This window comes from Astatotilapia calliptera, chromosome 14, assembly GCF_964374335.1.
Source record: "Astatotilapia calliptera chromosome 14, fAstCal68.1, whole genome shotgun sequence".
NCBI classification, from domain to species: domain Eukaryota; kingdom Metazoa; phylum Chordata; class Actinopteri; order Cichliformes; family Cichlidae; genus Astatotilapia; species Astatotilapia calliptera.
Genome location: NC_137435.1, coordinates 19116933 through 19136106, shown reverse-complemented (window position 1 = coordinate 19136106; position 19174 = coordinate 19116933). Strand labels below are relative to the sequence as shown.

At 40.4% G+C, this 19174-nt stretch overlaps 1 protein-coding gene across 1 annotated transcript in view; it reads right to left on the bottom strand.

Moving 5' to 3' along the window:
- The window catches only part of grik4 (glutamate receptor, ionotropic, kainate 4), a 372203-nt gene that overhangs the window by 64395 nt on the left and 288634 nt on the right, over positions 1-19174 (bottom strand). Inside the window, exons 9-11 of the mRNA XM_026191921.2 lie at positions 14519-14680; positions 10170-10322; positions 9175-9279 (exon numbers count right to left, since the gene is read on the bottom strand). Coding sequence (XP_026047706.1) covers positions 9175-9279; positions 10170-10322; positions 14519-14680 — 420 coding nt within the window. The remainder of the gene's footprint in view (positions 1-9174; positions 9280-10169; positions 10323-14518; positions 14681-19174) is intronic.

The window sequence follows — 19174 nt, the reverse complement described above, 5'->3', positions numbered from 1 at the left end:
GTCAGCCCCCCCCCCAATCCTCTCTCCCCCGTACCTGTCCCTCTCCCTCACATTGCAGCAGTGGATGGAAATTGAATTGAGTACATCTGCATCTGCAGCAGCGGGGGCAGCTAGAGTAATAGTGTTCTGAGAGATGGGTTGGGAGCAAAGAAAAGGGGAGGGGAGGTAAAAAGCAGATTGCCATAATAAACGCAGGAGCAGTGCTGACAGAAAATAAATAAATCCAATAGAAAACGGAAAGAAATTGTACGAGCACATCCACCCTTTAACGGGGGGAGGTATTTGTGTAAATAACACAGCTCAAATAGCTCCATGCAAATTGAAGTGGTGCCCACTCAGTACGTGTGCGTGTCCGAGAGTGAAAGCATGTGCCTTTATGCGTCTAGGGTATTCCAGGCACTCAGCATTCCCCTCAGATAAAGGGAAGCAGATGAGGATAAAAAGAGCCTCCTCTTACTTCATCACTTCCGTTGCCTCGCTCCATCTTTAAAGACCTTGGCACAAGGACACACGGGGACTATAGTTTATTAAAAAAGCAATCTGGCTGTAAATGTTCGAATGATAATACAGGAAATTGGAAAAGGTCTATGGAGGCTGGTCTGGATGATTTAACAGTTTATTGATGATCTCGCAAAGATTCACTATATGTTCGGCGGGATGAAGAACCAAAAAAACAAAAGGATAAAAAAAAAAAGAAAATCAATATCCAAGATAAAGGAAGGCGCACAGCAACCGAGGACTGTTTATTTACATCAGCAAAACAAATGGTTTGAATAGTGGCTGCCACACATGAAACTGCGCGAAATGAGGCAAAATAATCAAAATAAATTTGACTGTTGTGCCAACAAAAAAAGAAATTGGTTCCATATATTTGGATCATTCACATCACTCCTTTTGCCCAATCGTACGTAATCTGCCCCGATTAGAAAGGCCTGAGTTGGGGAAGTTACTCGGGGTTACCAGCTTGTGCAGATGCTCGGGCTGGTGGTGTTTCTGTTACCATCCATCCATTTTCTTCTATTTATGCAATTCAGGGTGGTAAAGGTGGGGCACACCCAGGACAGGTTGGCGATCTCTCACAGGGTCAACACACAAAGACAACCACGGTCTATTTAGAATCACCAATTAACTTAACATGCATGTCTTTGTACTGTGGGAGGAAGTTAAGAGGACCCAGTGATAACCCACACAGACAGTGGGAGAACATGTAAACTCCACTCCACGATCTTGTTGGTGTGAGGTGACGGTTACTAACCACAGCACCACAGCACCGCCCGTTTCTGTCCCATAAGTTTTAACAATGAAAGGAAAGAACTCCATTTCACAACATGTTTTTGAGTTATGTTTATGGTATGAGTCATGAAAACAAAGGAGAGTTTCAGTCACTAACAGAGCGCTTCAAATTCTTTTGTTGTTCTTTGACCTTTGAAAAGCTGAAGCAGTTTCCGCTCAGCTCAAATACCAATACACAGCAACCTTGGAAGCCTTTTAAACGAAAACACACACACGCCCGTGTATAACTGTCAAAGTCAAATCTTGCACGCAAACTGTGCCAAGCAGCTTTGGACTCAATAATGAGAACAATTTGCCTCAAGTCATGCTGCAGTTGGCCTTTAGTCTTTCCCACTCATGGCCAGCGTGTGCAGGTCTAACATGCTCTTAACTGACTTCCAGCATCATGGTCTCTTTCAGCCACCACCTCAACAGTTTCTATTTCTTCCTCCCTTTCCTCCGCCCACCCCTCAGGTGGCTTCCACGCTAAAGACGTGATTTAAAGCCTCCATTAAAAAGCTTAATGAGCAATATTCTTCCTTCCAAGAAGTCACCAGGAGAGTTTGCAGCTCACCATGTGCATGTCGCACGTACAAACACATACAAATACGCAGGACACCGAAAGGCTTGTGCAGCTTTTATAGCACCCTCTTCTGCATTCTCACATGCTCTCACACAACAGAGCCTAGCAGTAACAGGCAACAGCTTGCCTAATCCAAACTGCAATAATTACTCATTTTACAGCTTCCTCCAATTAACCGGCGTGCTGCTGTCATTGAGCTCCATGCAGAAAATGAGGGCCAGTCCACAGAGGCTAGGGGGAGCTGGAGAGAGAGAGCGGCTGGACTGTAGAGTCAGTCTGTGCTGCAGTGTGTTTGTTTTGGAAAGGGTTTGTGCCCCCGCTAAACCACCATAAATGGTGGTGGGCTTGTTGTGTATGATTGTGTACAGAGCCAGGAAAGCGGGCAGCAGGGGATGGGACCAACCCCATCAATGCTTTCACATAAGCTCTCACAAAAACACACAAACACACAAGTATGAATAAAAAAGGAATGCATGCAGATGAAGACACGCAGGCACACTGGCTGGTGGTTGCTAGATCAGTCAGAGGTCCTACAGCTGCTGTAGCCCAGTATCATAAAAAAATGGGAACCGATCCTCCAAACAGCAAACTGCTGTAATCCACTCCAGCAGGAAACAGTGTCATCATTTGATGCTCCTGGAGAGAGAAGAAAGCAGCCGGCATTCAAAAGAACAGGTTGAGTCGCATTATCTATTTGTATATATCCAGATTGATAGTGTTTTACAGATTAACCCCGGTGTTCACACCATCTGGAGAGTACTCCCCCAGAAACATGTTCACGTTAAACTGCAAGCCAAGGAGTTCTTTGTGCTGTACTTCTTCATCTAGCTCATTACACAAGACCCACTGTGGAACAGGATTACCCTGTGTCTTAAAATGAAATGATTAGTCGTTTCAGTCAGAAATATGGGTGGAGGTCATTGTCAGTGCCTTTAATATTAGGTCTGGTAGAACAGGAATGAAAAAAACAGAGTCCCGGCTGTTATTTTCTGTGCAGATTATAATTTTACCGTTTCTGATTTTACAGCTTTGTCTTTGCCTCTTTTCTTTCTGTCCTATTTTTCTCTTGCGTGCCCTTTCTGTCTCATTTACTTTCTGCCTGTCAGCCTGTACCCTCATCGCTCATTTTTCCTCCCCTCTCGCCCCTCACCTGCCTCTCTCACCTCCTCTGAGCATTAGTGTTGGTGCCTCGGCCAGAACACGGACAAAGTCATGCCAACTTCACCATCATCGCTGGCCCACCTGGCTGCCGTCGCAGGAGCAGCTGGGAAATTTACTTTGCCTGCCAAGACTCAACAACAAATATTATTGCACGAGGCAGCCGCATCATATTCTGGAAATAGGGTAGGTTAACTGAACTGTCATGTGAAATGGTTTCAAGTTTTCAGAAATTACCAAAATGTGATCAAATTAAACTCGTACAGTTAACGCGCTCTGGGTGGAACGCTTCTTATCTCGAATCAGACTCATTTGGTCAAAATTGCTAAAGAAGCAAAAAGAAAACTATCTAGTTCTCTGACTTAAGGTTTGAAAGTAAAGTACTAATAAAGTGTAAACATTTGGAGTTTGACTAGTACTAATTAAAGCCCAAAGTTGATGCAAATATTATTGTATAAGTTGCTTTTTTTGTCTTTTAGAAGACAAAGAAAGAATGAGTACAGCCTCATTGTCATTCACTGCTACAGATGTGGAGGTCTGACGCATGGGTAGAGTATTTGATGTAAAAATAAAGCTTGATGAGTTTCTCCAAATCATATTAATCATGTGCTCCAGCACAAACGCTGATTACCACTCGAGTCACAGCTGATCGTTTATCATTTTTCATTAGGTTATAAAATAATTCAGAAAACAAACCCCGTTTAGTGACTAGGCCGACGTGTAGCTGTACACTCATCCGAAAAGGTTTTTGCCTGAGCAATAACTTAAGCCTCTTTTCCAACAGCACCTACTCAGCTTGACTGTACTTGACTCTGTTTGATTTTTAGGGTTTTCCAATCAGTGCAGGTACCTGGTATCAGGTACTTTTTTAGTACCTACTTGGCCAGGAAACATGAGAGCGACTTCTTCACAAAAGTCAAACCCGCCATCTTTGATACCCAGCAATGAGGGGAAATAGCTACAAACAAACCAACACTGCAATCCAGCGACACGGTGCAGATATTTACCATGAGCTCAGCAGCAGGTGAAACCATTGCCTTGATGTCCTCCGTTGTTGTGTTGTGTTTGTGTCATATGCAAATGATGTCATGGGACATTCAGGCTGCTTTGCTATAATGACCCCACCCACGTTGAGGTGGTACTCAACTGTAATGGAAAATGATCGAATGTAATGGAAAGCGTCTCACATCATTGCCATTTGCAGGCATTTGATTATGCACAGCTCTCTTAAGGTCCCACCATAGCATTTCAATAAGGTTACTGCCTGGACTGGACCATTGTGGCACATAGATTCTTTTCTGTTGTAGATTTGCTGGTGTCCTGTTGCATGACCCCATTCAGTTGTCAGACAGATGTCCTCATATTTGACTCTAGAATGCTTTGGTATACAGACTGCAAGGCCCCCAGGTCCTGTGGCTGCAAGAAAAAAACTCCTGAATCATCACCCCCTCAATCACTATGGCTACATGGCTGCCAGTTGATCTGAGGTGTGTGTGTGCTGATACCCTGTGTTTGTGGCTCTGTGTATTATGGCTAAACATCTCTACTTTGGTCTCATTTGTCCAAAGGACATTTTTTCAGCAGTCTTATGGTTTCTTCAGATGAGAGGGAGAAGACACTCTTCTCCCGGCAGCCCTGGAGGCCTGTAAATTCTGAAATGTAGCTCTTGGGTTTTTTGCTGCTTCTCTGAACACTGCATAGTCTAACCCAAGGGTGAATTTGCAGGGATGTCCACAAGATTGTTAACACAAACTTGAATGCTCCACACCAACAAACACAGAGGTGCTTACTGATAATCAGTTAATTGAGTGCACTTGATTGGTAGGGCCCTGCTGCGACTTCTTAATTCATATGGAAGCAACGGGGACAACAAGGGCAACAGGTAAGTAGATTATTAGTAGTTACAGTTATGTTGTTACTTGCGTTGAAATTGTGCTTCTGTTATCTGCAAGACAGATAGTTGGATAGATGGATGGATAGCAGCAAACTGTTCTAATGTGTGAAATGCCTGCCAGAGAAATTCAATTTGTGACAGTGATTGGCTGTAGAGTGTTGTGCCCTTAAGGAACTGATGATCACATGTTTGGGGATCTTCAGTGCAGCCACAGCACTGAGGGTGCGATGGGTGCCACTGGGTAAGGAAAGACGGAGGAAGCAGGGTAGAGAAATGGAGGCCGGTGGCTGTGCATATTATGCCTCATTGCTCTCTATTTCCCAACAGCGTTGGCTGATGCATGACATTCTTTTTTCTTTCAGGTTGCATTTTAAATGAATGACCTCTCCCTAATGCACATTCATTGGCGAGACACAGTGTGGGCATCGTAGACAATGCTGCTGCTATTCTATTTTTACAAAACAAAAGACCTGAAGTATCAACTTGTCATGTGCATACTGGTAAATATTCGGCTAAAACTGCGTGTGTAGGTGTGACTGTATGTGTGGGCAGCGGGCCACCTTGCTTATCTCTACCAAGGCCCTAGCACCTCTGGTGTCTGCCTGGCTGAGGCAGCCCCAACCCAAAAGCAAGTGGGAGGTGTTATTCAACAAATCAAACAACACCCCCCCACCCCGTCTAACACCTTCCTTTTTCCATTACCATAACTATAAAGCAGGGTCTTTATAATGCTTCTGGTTGAAATCATCACATTAGGCTTGATAGTATCCATCCTTCTGCTTGACTGGACTAGTGCCAGTCTAACAAAAGGGGACATGAGGAAACACAGACAAGGTTAAAAAATGCAGATGGGCCACAGTGTCTGACTGTTTCATGGGTTGCCTGGATAAGATTGCCCTCACACTCAGACGGGAACTCAATCTCTGCTTTCAAGGAGATCTTTTCAACTAAAAGGGTCAAAAGATTTGAAGCGCTATGAAATACGGTGAAGTCTCGTCTCTGTACTATCAAATCTGTCCCTACCTTATCAGTGGCAAAGCAGAGTAACAACAACTACTTAAAATGCTGTAGGTAAGAAAGGGAACAGGAGACATTGGCTGTCAAGATGAAATGTAAAATACTGAGTCCTGGCATCCAAAACAGGGAATACATAATAAGGGAAGATGATAGACTTTAAGTCCATTGGCTGAATAATAACAGTAATAGACAATAAGAGGAATAGAATAAAAGAATTATTGCTGCTGTATTTCAAAAATACTGAGCTAGTTTAGACATTGTTTTTTTTCTCATTGTTTTGATATGCCTGCTTTAGAATTCCAGCTACAGTATTAAAATATGATCCACAGGTCATGCATGTGTGTACATTTATGATCTGTTTATTAAACGAACACTTGCCTTTGCACTGGCAAACCATGCCATATGTATATGTATTTCTTGCCCAGCACTGAAGTGTTTATGGATAAAAATACCCATTTTATTTTTAAAGGAAATGTCATGTCCCTGTATGCATGTATAAAATTTGACGCACTGTCATATATAAGCCATTTCATACACAGTCAGAACCTTTTAACTGTATTACGCACATTACTCAGTTTCCTACATGAACCACACTGCAGTGCCTGTTGCAAAACATCAGTGTACAAAACTATAAACTATACTTGTGTGTCTCATGTGAGAGGTGCTATCTTTGTAAATATTCTAAAGCCCAAAGTTACCAGGCTGCTACCATAAAAGCAAACATGACAACAGACAGATTCTCAAAACTTTTGCTGCTTGTGTGATGATGTTTGCCTTTGAATCCTTTCTGCCTCACATATAACCAAGATTTGTACCTGGGAGATCACCCACAGCTTTTTAATGCTGGTGACGGCTTGGCCCCACTGGGCATTTGGAGATGGAGCTGATGGATGGGAGGATACAGTGGGCTATCAATTTGCTTGAATAAACGTCCCCCCAGCAAGTCTTGAATTTGAAACAGTGTTTTTGTTTTTCCCTGCTTTACCAAACATTTGGCCAGGGGTTCTTTATCGGGCAGACATAAGTAGACAAATTTTATGAATTTCAAATTCATTTTAATATTCAGACATTTTTTCCAAAGATAAAATGTGCTGGGGTGACAGTTTTGATTATAGGATTTATGGCTATCCAAACTTTTTGAACAGGTTTTAAAATGAGACTCTGGAGAGTAACAGTGAACTTTAATATGATTGGTCAGCAGACAGAAAAGGACAAGAGTCAGTGTTCTGCATTTTCCCATTTCTGACAAATAGATTAAAAAAGACCGCTTACGCTGTAGAAAATTAAGAGCCATATAACAAGACTGGTTATAAAAGAAACTTATGCTAAAACCTCTTTATGGGGTTTTAAAAATTCCTCTTTGCAGGAACAAACAGTTGCTGCAAGTCAGATATTAGAGATCTGAGGCCTAATGCTTTCAAATTTGGTAATCCTTCAGATGAAGCATCAAAAAGCTCTGCTATAACATCTTCAGCCCCTGAATAATAGATATAGAACATAGCTCAAATGCACCAGAAGCTGTGTTATCCATTCATTAACAGACCATATTCAATGCTGCTAAAAGCTTTTCATCACTTACATTTGATTACTGACCCTTTATATTCTTTGTAATCCCTGTAAATGTCCTTAATCTATTAGGAACTATATGAAATGATGTACCCAGGCATACACTGAATTGGTCTTGGACCCTGATTCTGTTTGATTTTTAGTTCACTTTCATACTTCACACTTGAACATGATTTTGTATTCTGAGTCCTAAGCTCTTAGTTTCAGCTTCGATTTTTTCTTATAGTTTTTGTCGACCATGTGTTGTCTCTAGCTTTACTTCTTGTCTTTTACCTTAATTGTGTTCAGCTATGGTTAGTTTCACTCCTGTTTCAATTCCCTTGGTACCTCGTGTGTATTTACAGTATAGCTTCAGTTTGCATATTGTGCATCTGTTCTGTCATTCCTAGTGTTCCCTATGTGATCTCCCTACTTCATTCCTGGAATTCCAAGTGTTTGAGTTTATCCTTTGGATTTGAGACTGTTTTTCCTCAGTTTTTGGATTCATTTCTTTTTATTTTTTTTTATTTAATCAGAGTCAATAATAGCTCTGCTACTTCCACATACTCCCAGCCTATGTTCGGTGTAACGTGCTACTGTAATCCACAACATTTTTCAGTAGTTCAGTAATGTAACACATTACTGTTGTAAATTTAGCGATAAATACAGTAGTTACAGTTATTATTGTTGTTACGTGCGTTGTAACGGTGCTTCAGTTATCTGCAAGGTGGGCAGATAGAAAAAACAGATAGACAGATAAAAAAATCTAGCTTTGTTTCCCCCCTAAATTTTGCTTCTTTTCTTCCTCAGCACTTGAGTTAATCACTTGATTTCCGTTCCTATGCAGGGAGAAGGAAAATAACAAGTGGTCTACAGCTTTTGAGGAGTGGAGATATGGTCATTACGTTTATTTTTACTGCACAAAATACCGTGATGGTGAAATCCAAACTGCACCCAAGGCAAACACCTACATAACACCGCTAACAGAACTTCGGCTGGTTTTCAACTTTGCTTTGAGTTCTCGGTTTTGTATTCGTCCACAAAGAAAGATCACGTTTAGCCTCAGGTTTATATTGTTAACTGGTAATTTTGTAACAGTTACATTTCAGATATATTTTTTTAATTGATCCATATGACATTAGTATTGGCATATATATAGCCATGTTTCTAAAACTAATAATAAAAAGAGCAGCAGCTAAGCTGACTTTAAAGGTGACATCTGTGGTTACCTAAATTTATTTCCCACAAAAATATGATTCACCTTTAAAGAGGCACGCTTAGTATTTACTTTTGTCCTCTGGAAACTCAACCTTTTGCAAGTAGGATAATGGAGAGTGTTTGCTCCAAGAGATGTCAGCTGAACAAGCGTTATCACAGCTCCCTGCTGCACAATCCAGCTTCAGTTGCCTTACTGCTATAAAGACAACTGAAACATTTGCCCAAAGTACTGCTCTACTGGGAACAGGACTGTGCCGGAGCGCTTTGTGTTCAGCAATAACATTTATATTATAGCCAGTGTATATCTAAAGAGCAAATCTGTGTGGGTCACTAAAGAAATAATAAGAAACCTGTGTATAAATCTTTTTAACCAATCTCACGAACATTTTACCACCGCTAGGAAGTGCTAGTGTTAGCTGAACCTAAACCTATTTAATCTAAAGAAAGATAATTTCAGCATCAGATCTGTGTGATGGAGGTACTTTACCTGCCTCAGGCCGTCCTTGCTGTTCTGCATGATCCTCAGGGCATAGTTAGACCGCTGTCCTTTGCTGTTGAATTCAATGTGCCCTGTTAGACCTTCCAATTCTACCTATCCAACAAAGAGACGGCACACATGTTAAAAGATATCCCGTCTGCTTCCCTCTCGGCGGTACCTATTGTGAATATGACTTGAGGTTACTTTACTGCTGCTGTCTCTGTATGAGCCGCCTGAGCACTATTTGTCATATTTAAAATAAGAATATGGAGACAAGCTGGTAACAGCTTCAATTTAGGGCAAAAAAGAAGAGTGATTAGTTGTGTCCTCTTTCTCAGAGTGAGAAAGACAAATGGTCTGATATCGAACACGTGTCACATTTAAGTATTTCAGTCACTTACAGTCATTTCGCCCTAACAGGAAAACACATTTTATTCCCTGACAGCACATCTTTATCTCTCCTCCTCCACTGTGTCTCAGTATAATGTAGAGATGAGATAAACTGACCTAGTCGATAGGAAGCATATCGTTAAAGAAGAAGACAGCACGGACATTATCTGCTGTCGGTAAAAATATCTAGACTTTAAAATATCCAATTAGCACGCAAAGAAAGATAGAAGAAAAGCAGTAATGCTCAACAAGTATTATCGGACAAGCTACTTTTTGGGGACAGCCTCAGTGACTTCCAGGAGTTTCTGATGCTTGTCAAGAGTTGACAAAACAAAATTTGTGAGCTTTAGAGTTTTGGCAGTACTTCTCAATGTATTACAAAACTGTCATATGTTTACTGACAGCAGATAAAAGTGAATATTAGAGGTGCTGGTACATGAATTTTGTTAAATTATTGGTCAGAGCCACATAGCTGACTGATGACCGTACCAATGCCCTTTCATAACTCTAGGAAAGAAAAAAATCCAGATTTTTCCAAAATTTTCAAGCATTCCTTGAAACTAAGCTTGGACAGTCTTGTAATCTCAATCATTCTCCAGCAGAAGCAGCCTTACCATCCTCAGGTAATTCATGAGGCTGGTGCCGTGCTCCCAGATCTTGGAGGACTTGCAGGAGAGCTGAGTGGCTCCGACGTTCTGGCTACGGTTCAACTCCTGGACCGCCGCCACCACAGCGTATACCGCATCAAAGAGCAAAGCTGACGAGAGCTGCAGAGGCAGAGGGAAGGAGGCAGGTGAATGTATTATGCATACTCACACACACACACACACACACACACACACACACACACACACACACACACACACACACACACACAAAGCTGCAAAAACCCAAAGCACACAAACTACAAGCGTAACATATCAGCGGTTAGTGGTTAGCGAGGGGTTAACCAATCCCTCGTGTGGCAACAAGATTATTCCATTAGATCATTAGAAAGACTCTGATCTGCTGACAGCGTTGAAAATCATCTCTCTCCCTCCATCTCTCGGAGAGACTCTGTCCTTCCTGCTCTTATCCCCAATGAAGCTGGCACACCCTGACCATTCCAATTACTGCCTGCCTCTCTCAGTCTGGGCCAAAAAACAGTGGGAGAAGCAGCTTTTCCTCTCATCTCCTCTGTACAAACAGCCTCAAAGTCACCGCAACAGCATCCTGCTATGTACGTTTTATTAAAATGCACGCTGCTTTGCATTAGATTCTCAGTAAAATCCCAAGCCTCAGTGCTGTACATCTGTGTAATGGAACTACAGATTAAACTGATGCTGATAGAAGGCTGAGGGGGATGGTGCTGCGCAGTAAATCTGGGAGGCCAAACAGAACTAAACAGCCATTAAACAGCACAACTCTGATGCATTACACAGCCTTGAATTGACAAATGCTTTTGGCGAATTAAAGGCACCGTTCACCCCAGGATTGCCTCCTACATTTTACATCTTTCAAAAAATAAAATTAAATAAAAATTAAACAATGCACAAACATTTTCTTGTGAGTTGTTTCACAATTATATTACTTTTACTATCTACACCTATCCTCCCACCCTCCAAAAAACTAAAAAGCTAACACTGCAGATCACCTGATGGGGATGTAATTAATGTATCAATGATCATCTTGTCATGCTGTTACAAGCACCATCATCTGTAGAGTGATATGATTGGATGGTGTGGTTCAGCAGCTTCAGGCCAAATATAAAGAATTAAAGTTGAGTTTGCGGTGAGCTGGCTCTTTGAGACTGTGAGGATATTACAGCTGCAGGTTTATGCTGTTTAAGTTCGACTTATCTTTGTGGTGGGAACCAAGGCCAGGCTGCTAACTCAACATGACAATGTGAATGTATTACACTCGTATCTATAAATATCTTCAATTTTGTGAGCCTTTACTTTACAGGAGAAGACTTTAGTGCTGTAATTGTGTACAGAAGACAATATTGTTGCTACACATACTCATGTTTCCTCAGTTCGTCTCCATTTATATTGTTGTACAAGGAACTGTACTGTGAATTTGATGTAAAGCTAATAATATGTTGGCATTTACCCATCTGTGTATCTATAAGGCGCCGTTTGTAAAGTGAAACATGCTGAAATTAACGGCAACATTTTTCCACATTTAGTGCGAAACCTTACAAAAACGTGTTTTCAAGTCATTTTTAAAAAAATATTTAGTAAATTTGTAACTTTTCATATTTAAAACACAATCTTAAATATTAAATCTAAAAATTATATTTAAATCTAAATGTTAAATCTAAATGTTACAGGAAACTAAATATTTAGTCAACATTTCATAAAGCTTTTATTTTGGTATTTTCGTTGATCCGTACATGTTAGCTAAATATTTAGTTTCGTGTAACATTTAGATTTAACATTTATAATTGTGTTTTAAATATGAAAAGTTACAAATATTTTACTAAATGTTGTAAAAAATGACTCGAAAAAACATGTTTTTGTAAGGTTTTGAGCTAAATGTGGAAAAATGTTGCTGTTAAATTCAACATGTTTCACTTTACAAACAGCGCCCATGTATCAATCTTGTTTCTCTCACTTTTTTTTACCACATCTTTCTTTTCTCTTTATTCTTTAAGAGTAACTTTAATCAGCAGGCTATAATTACATGAGCTGAACAACAGAACATATCAGCAGCTTCTGAAATCTGTGCTTTTTTTAATGTCTTAGCCAATAACACACAGAATTATTGCATTTCCACGCTTTGAAGGCAGCTGTCATGAATTTTTTCCTTTTTTTTGTAATTTCCCAATGCAAATGATGACTTCAGACCTAAAGGAACAAACTTGGTCTTGATTTCTAAACCTGTAAATATTGAAGTGGGGTTTTATGGTCTACCTCAGTACCTAACAGTCCAACTCATGAATGCTGTTTTGACAGTTTGGACCTGTAGGCTTCTTCTAGTTATACTCTGTTTGTATATAAATGAGCTGCACTCTCTAATGAAAAATTCTATGTGCGGTTACTTTAATCAATACTGATGTGAGACTATAAATATCAATTGCGAGATGTTTGAATGCAGCACAATTTGTCTCCCATGAAACCTTCTTCTCTTATAAACTTTCAACCTATCTGCCTACATTTCCTCAGATGATGTGGTGCAAGCCTTTATCTTTAAATGCATCAGTGCAATCTAACACACATATAGGTCAGCGGCTGCATTTGTTGTTTATAAGAGAACGTTTAAAAAGACAGCATATTACACATGTGCATGTTTAAATGGGTTAATCATGTTCTTGCTCCCATCAGCCTTTAGTCTCTCTGGTTATTAGCTAATTAGCCACAAGTCCTAATTGCTGCAAGCTTAGTGAGTGACCCACTGCACACAGAAGCATTTTTAATGCTAGTTCAAACTGTTCTTAACCTATTTCACCATCCAATTTGTGTGAAGCAAAAACGGGGTGATGAGTGTTTGTTTCATTTTTTAATGTCTCTTCACTTCAAACAGAGGGGATTCATTAATTAATCTGACTTTACTGAATATCTGGCTCCTAATGAAGCCCCCGAGCAAACATAAATCTGCAGTAGTGGCAGTCTTTTTGCACTCAGGTGGGTTATTTTTATTAAAAAAAAACATTTACAAGGATGAAAACAAACCTGCATTACAGCTTTTCTCAATATTGAGAATATATTGAATTCAGATATATAAATTACATCACTTTTTAATATTGTCTTTAAGGGTTTTTTTTGTTTAAGATGTAAAAATACATAAAATTATTTAATTCAGTTAAACTTTATTTACATAATCCCAATTAACAACAACTGTTACCTCAAGGGGCTTTATGATTTAGGCTACAAAACCCTACAATGTTAAACCAAGCAAAAAGAACAACAATCAGGTAACCCTGTATGAGCAAGCAGTTAGCAACAGTGGGAAGAAAAAACTCCCCTTTAACAGGAAGAAACCTCTTTGTTTTACTTCAAAGCTAATAAATGATGAAAATCAAAACTTTGATTTGTTATATCAACAGTGTAATGTGACGTATATTCATCTTTTGCCGGTAAAAAATTCTGCATTAAGCTTTTTTTTTTTTTTTACTATTATCCAAGAGCAGAAGTGTAGTCTAATAGCTGGTGCACTTGTACTACTTACTCTGAGAAGTTGCTTTTAATTTCAGACACTATTGAGCAAATGTGGGAGAGTGTCTAGCTTTAAGAGGGATTACTGGGTAGTCAGAGAATAGTCATAAATTTTAGTCTCATAAACAGGCGCTAAACCACAAACAGATAGCGCTCATGTTTGTGCAGGGCATTTACAACACTGTATTTAGTGAGTCTGATGTAAAGAAAACTCGATAAGCCATGTCGTAAAATATGTCAGAGTGTAGTAATAATAATAATAGTACGACATGTTCAAGCATGTGCTTCGCTATTTTGTGGCCCTGCTGAGCCGGCATGAGATTTAAACAAATCTGCAATCACCTTCAGTTTACACATACGCAACAAGGCTTTTTTTGTAGTCACTCATTCACACAGGTAGTGCACACTATTTTAAATGTTGAGCTACAGAGACCATTTAGATGAGAACAGTGGCTGATTTAAGGGGGGATGCTGTGAAGGTAAGTAGCTTTTCCTGTGTGCATTTCTTCTGAAGAAAATTCAACAAGGAAGATGCCATTCTAAAGGTAATAAGGAGGGCGCCAAATGCTGCTAATGAGCTGTCTGGGAAACAACAATGGCCTACAGCAACACCTGAAATTACAGCACTTACCTGAGTAAATGCTATCCCTGTATATTTCTCCTAGTATTTTGGAGGTTTCTGCGACTTCAGTGTTTTAATTGGTAAGTTTGTGATAGAGAAGTATGCTGGAACAACTAATTATCTTTTAATTTGGACTGAATTATTCTTCCTGTAACTTCGGTCTTCACTGTAAATAACGTCATGTATTTGTGTTGTGTGAACTAACCGGTGTGCCGGCGAAGGGTGCGTGGTCACAGTTCTCTTGCCAGGAGCGGTTGAGGCTTAGCGCAAAATCCTGGAAGAAGGGATGAGTTTTGTTGAAGACGGAAAAACCAACTATGTTGACTCGCTGGTCCGCCACGTCGTCCAGTCGGAGTAAAGAGAATTCCTATAGGGAGAAAAGAGAGTAAGGCACAAGATTATGGGCTCCGCTTAGCCATGAGCTGTCATACCCTGCTACAGTCTACCATAATCTGTTTAAATTACACCAATGATATATTGAATTATTGTCAAGGTAAAAAAGGGCATCTGTTCACTCAGCAATTTTACATCCGATTTAATCTGTCCGATTCACATTTCATTAACTACAATTATTCCGGTTGATTGACATGAGAAAGCTGCAGCAATTTGTTCAGAGCCACAATTTTACCGAGCAGCGCTGCACAACACCCATGGATTTTTTCTCCCACTGGCTGTAAAAATGTACAGGTATGACTGCCAGACTGCAAAGCTAATGGGTTACAATTAGAGAGACAGACAGACAGAGAAAGACTCGGGGAAAACAACAAAGGTCACAGAGACCAATAATTGAGATAGAAATCCATGACATATTGAAATCATCCAGGTTGGGAGGAGAGGAAAACACAAGTCGTTTGTTATTTGGCTCTTTTGCTCCAGGGACAAGTTGTTTTCCGGCTGCCTGGGGAATACGAGACAGGGGGCAGGGTGAGACGGAGCTGAGGAAGAACAGGGGGGAGAGAGAAGGTGGGGGCGTGACTGAGGATGGATGTCTCCTGAAGGTTAATAGAGGTGTCAAAACCCAGTACCCCACCTCAGGTGGCAGCCTTCACCTTCCAGCCCTTTGTGCCATCTAACTTGTGACAGCCAGACCAAGCCCAGTCTACCTCTGTGCCTGCCACCAAGACAAGTGTGAAGATAAGAGAAGTTTGAGGGGATGGTGAGTGGGTGCGGCAGCATGTGACACTGGGAACAAATGGCCATATGGTGTCTGTAGAAATAGTAAATACCAGAGGTGGGACCAAGTCATTGTTTTGCAAGTCTCAAGTAAGTCTCAAGTCTTTATCCTCAAGTCTCAAGTCAAGTCTCAAGTAATGTCAGGCAAGTCAGAGTCGAGTCTCAAGTCACTGGTGTAAAAGTCCGAGTCAAGTCACAAGTCTGAAACTTTGAATTTCAAGTCCTTTCGAGTCTTTAAAAAAAACAAACGAAAAAATAATGTTGCAGTTATGCTAAATGTAAATATTAGACCATGTAATTTTAAAATCTGTGTTTTTCTCAACACATACAAAATAGTGAACTTAGAAAATATACACAAATTGTGAAATTGCACCTCTTTAAAATGCAGCTCAATTAAACCTAGCTCCAAGAATAATTTTCACCGACAGTTCTGAGATAAGCTGCATGTTATTCTTGGATGCGGTTGTAGGACCAGCTTTAAAATCGCATGACAAAAATATCATACACATTAAAAAAAACTGTATCACCAACGTAGCCTGGACAACATTTGCTAGTTAGATGAAGTCAGCTATCTCATCTTAGCATATTTATATGCATATTTATAATTATACGGTTCTTGGAGTGAGTGCATACACTCGTGAAGTTTAGTAACTTCCGGTCACTGCAACAAGCCCAGGTACAGTTTACCGCCGGATGGATACAGGACCTTGAAATGCACCGTGTAGAACGAAAGACCATCGTACCTATCATAAGTTTACCAGTCTCACAAATCGTCTTCATAAATACACATTCGTTAACCGTTTATAAATAGGACCTTTGAGCTCAACGGTAATTAATTAGTAGTGGAAATAATTTCTGGTAGCATCACAGAAATGTAGCAGTGACAATAATATTGTATGCTGTAATCGTACTGGGCAATTAGTGATACAAAAACCTGTTTTATCCTGTGAATAAAAGTATGTGTTTTTGTCAGTGTACCATAATAACAGAAGCGAAACGCAATATTGTGTCAGGACAATTCACTATTTATGCACAATAAACAAAGGAGCATAGCGCGACAATTTCTGTTCAGCGCCAGACTTGCTTGTAACCTATATCACCAATTATGTTAAGAAAAATGACGCATTAACTACAACAGCAGACTGACCTTCGTGTAAATGCTTGGAGCAGACTAACCTGTGAGCTGGAGTGTTCTGGGATGTTATATTTGATCTTTGAATGGCTGCAATCCAGTCGCCTCTTTGTTACTTCGGAAACATGGCTGAACAATTTCTCTTCAACGATGTAATCCGATAACAACCGATCTCTTTACCCGTCGGCTTCCCGTGGCTGTCATGCGACCGGCTATTGCAGTTAATAATACAACAGCTTCTTGACATTTTTGTGTTTCTTTTTATCGCTGTGTGACTGATTTTAATTGAAAGCCTGCGTGCGCTAGTACCGCTTGCCACGAGTTCCCAGAATCCTTTGCGGTTCTACCCGTGAATGACGTCACATTTTCAATCTCCATATAATATGCATGTTAAATTTTATATTTGGGGTAAAATATCAAGTCTTTTCAAGTAAACCGGTTCAAGTCCAATTCAAGTCCCAAGTCATTGGTGTAAAAGTCCAAGTCAAGTCACAAGTCTTAGAACATTTTTTCAAGTCAAGTCTAAAGTCATAAAATTAATGACTCGAGTCTGACTCGAGTCCAAGTCATGTGACTCGAGTCCACACCTCTGGTAAATACACTGCAAGTAAATAGAAATAAAAGAGCAAAATATGTATGTAAATGCAAGAAGGCAACAGCAGTGGGCAAACAACTACGTGCCAATCAAAAATAATGATAAAAGCTGCTAACTATATCCCTTGAGGCAACCTCCTGCTATGTAGTAACTCAGCTCATGTGTGGCATCAGGATTTGGTAAAAATCTTCTTAAAAAACAAACAAGCATAAATAAACAAATAAATGAAAAAACAAAAAGCTTTATGGGCTCCGGGGAGATCAAAGCTTACAAATTCTGAAGCGCAGAATAACAGCAAAATGAAAAATGGTAAAATGGATGAGAGGGGATTAGGAAAATCAGATAATGGACATTCAGACAAAAAAAGAGTGAATAGGCCAGTGAATTAAATAACTGATAAGAAGGTAGGTGGAAAAAAGCTCTTAGACCAAGAGAAGAACCAGCATGAATCACTCCACTCTGAAGACACTGGTGGTTGACTGCAATGACAGAGACACACTTCAGGGAAGGAAGATGGAGTATATTTAACCTTTAAGTGGAAGGCTGATTATTCCTATTACCAACCTTCCATGAACCAGGAAATCCCAAATGTTTTGTTATGCTGGTGTACGGAAGAGGCGGATGATAAAAACAAGCAACACTGATAAACACTGATAATAAAAGTGAGAGCTTAACTCTTTAGAGGGTGAACCATGAATAACAATGTTCTGAAACATCTTTATTTCTACCTCCTGACAAATAAAACTCATTACATGTACGTCATCTTACATTTTTTTCATTTCTACAGCTGGAGAAAAAAAATCATCAGACTGATGATGTTAAAGTTCAGTCTCGGGCAGCAGAAATCATAACTGTGAGCAACAGCTTCCATAAAGTTTAGCTGTAGTAGGGAATCATTCTCGTTAGGAATATGATAAGATGGTTTATCAGGTATATACCGATCAGCTGCTCATTAACACAAATAGCTATCAACCAATCACATGGCAGGAATTCAGTGCATTTACATATATGTAGACCAGGTCAGGATGACCTGCAGAAGTTAAAAATAAGGATCAAAATGGGGGAAGATGGGTCATTTAAGTGACTTTGAATGTTGCTGGTGCCAGACAAGCTGGTATTTCAGAAAGTGCTGGGATTTTCCAACATAATCATGTTCAGGGTTTGCAAAGTAAGGCCAGAGAAAGAGGAAATATCCTGTGGTGGAAACTCACTGGGTGAAAGTGGTTGATTCCAGAGGTCAGCTGAAAGGAAGGTAACTAAAATAGTGACTCCTTAGAATCACAGTATGCAGAAGAGCATCTCTGAACATACAACACATCAAACCTGGCAGCAGATGGGATACAGCAGCAGAAGACCACATAGGGTGGTAAATGGCCTGTATTTGTATAGCGCTTTTACTAGTCCCTAAGGACCCCAAAGCGCTTTACACAACCAGTCATCCACCCATTCACACACTGGTGATGGCAAGCTACATTGCAGCCACAGCCACCCTGGGGCGCACTGACAGAGGCGAGGCTGCTGGACACTGGCGCCACCGGGCCCTCTGACCACCACCAGTAGGCAACGGGTGAAGTGTCTTGCCCAAGGACACAACGACCGAGACTGTCGGAGCCGGGGCTCGAACCGGCAGCCTTCCGATTACAAGGCGAACTCCCAACTCGATCGCCTTTGTGCCACAACAGTTTACATGGACTCACTAAAACTGGACAACAGAAGCTTCGATAAACGTTGCCTGGCCTGATGGAAGAATCAGCATTTGAATTCTGATGGCTGCTTCCTGCAAAAAAACATGACTTTAAAAAGCTCAGATCATCTCAAACGATTTTCTCAAACATGAAAATAAGCTCACTTTACTGAAACGGCCTCCACAGTCACCTGATCTAACAGAGCACCTTTTGGATGAACAGAACCTGGAAATTCATGGATGCGCAGCTGACAAATGTGGAGCAGTCGTGTGCTGC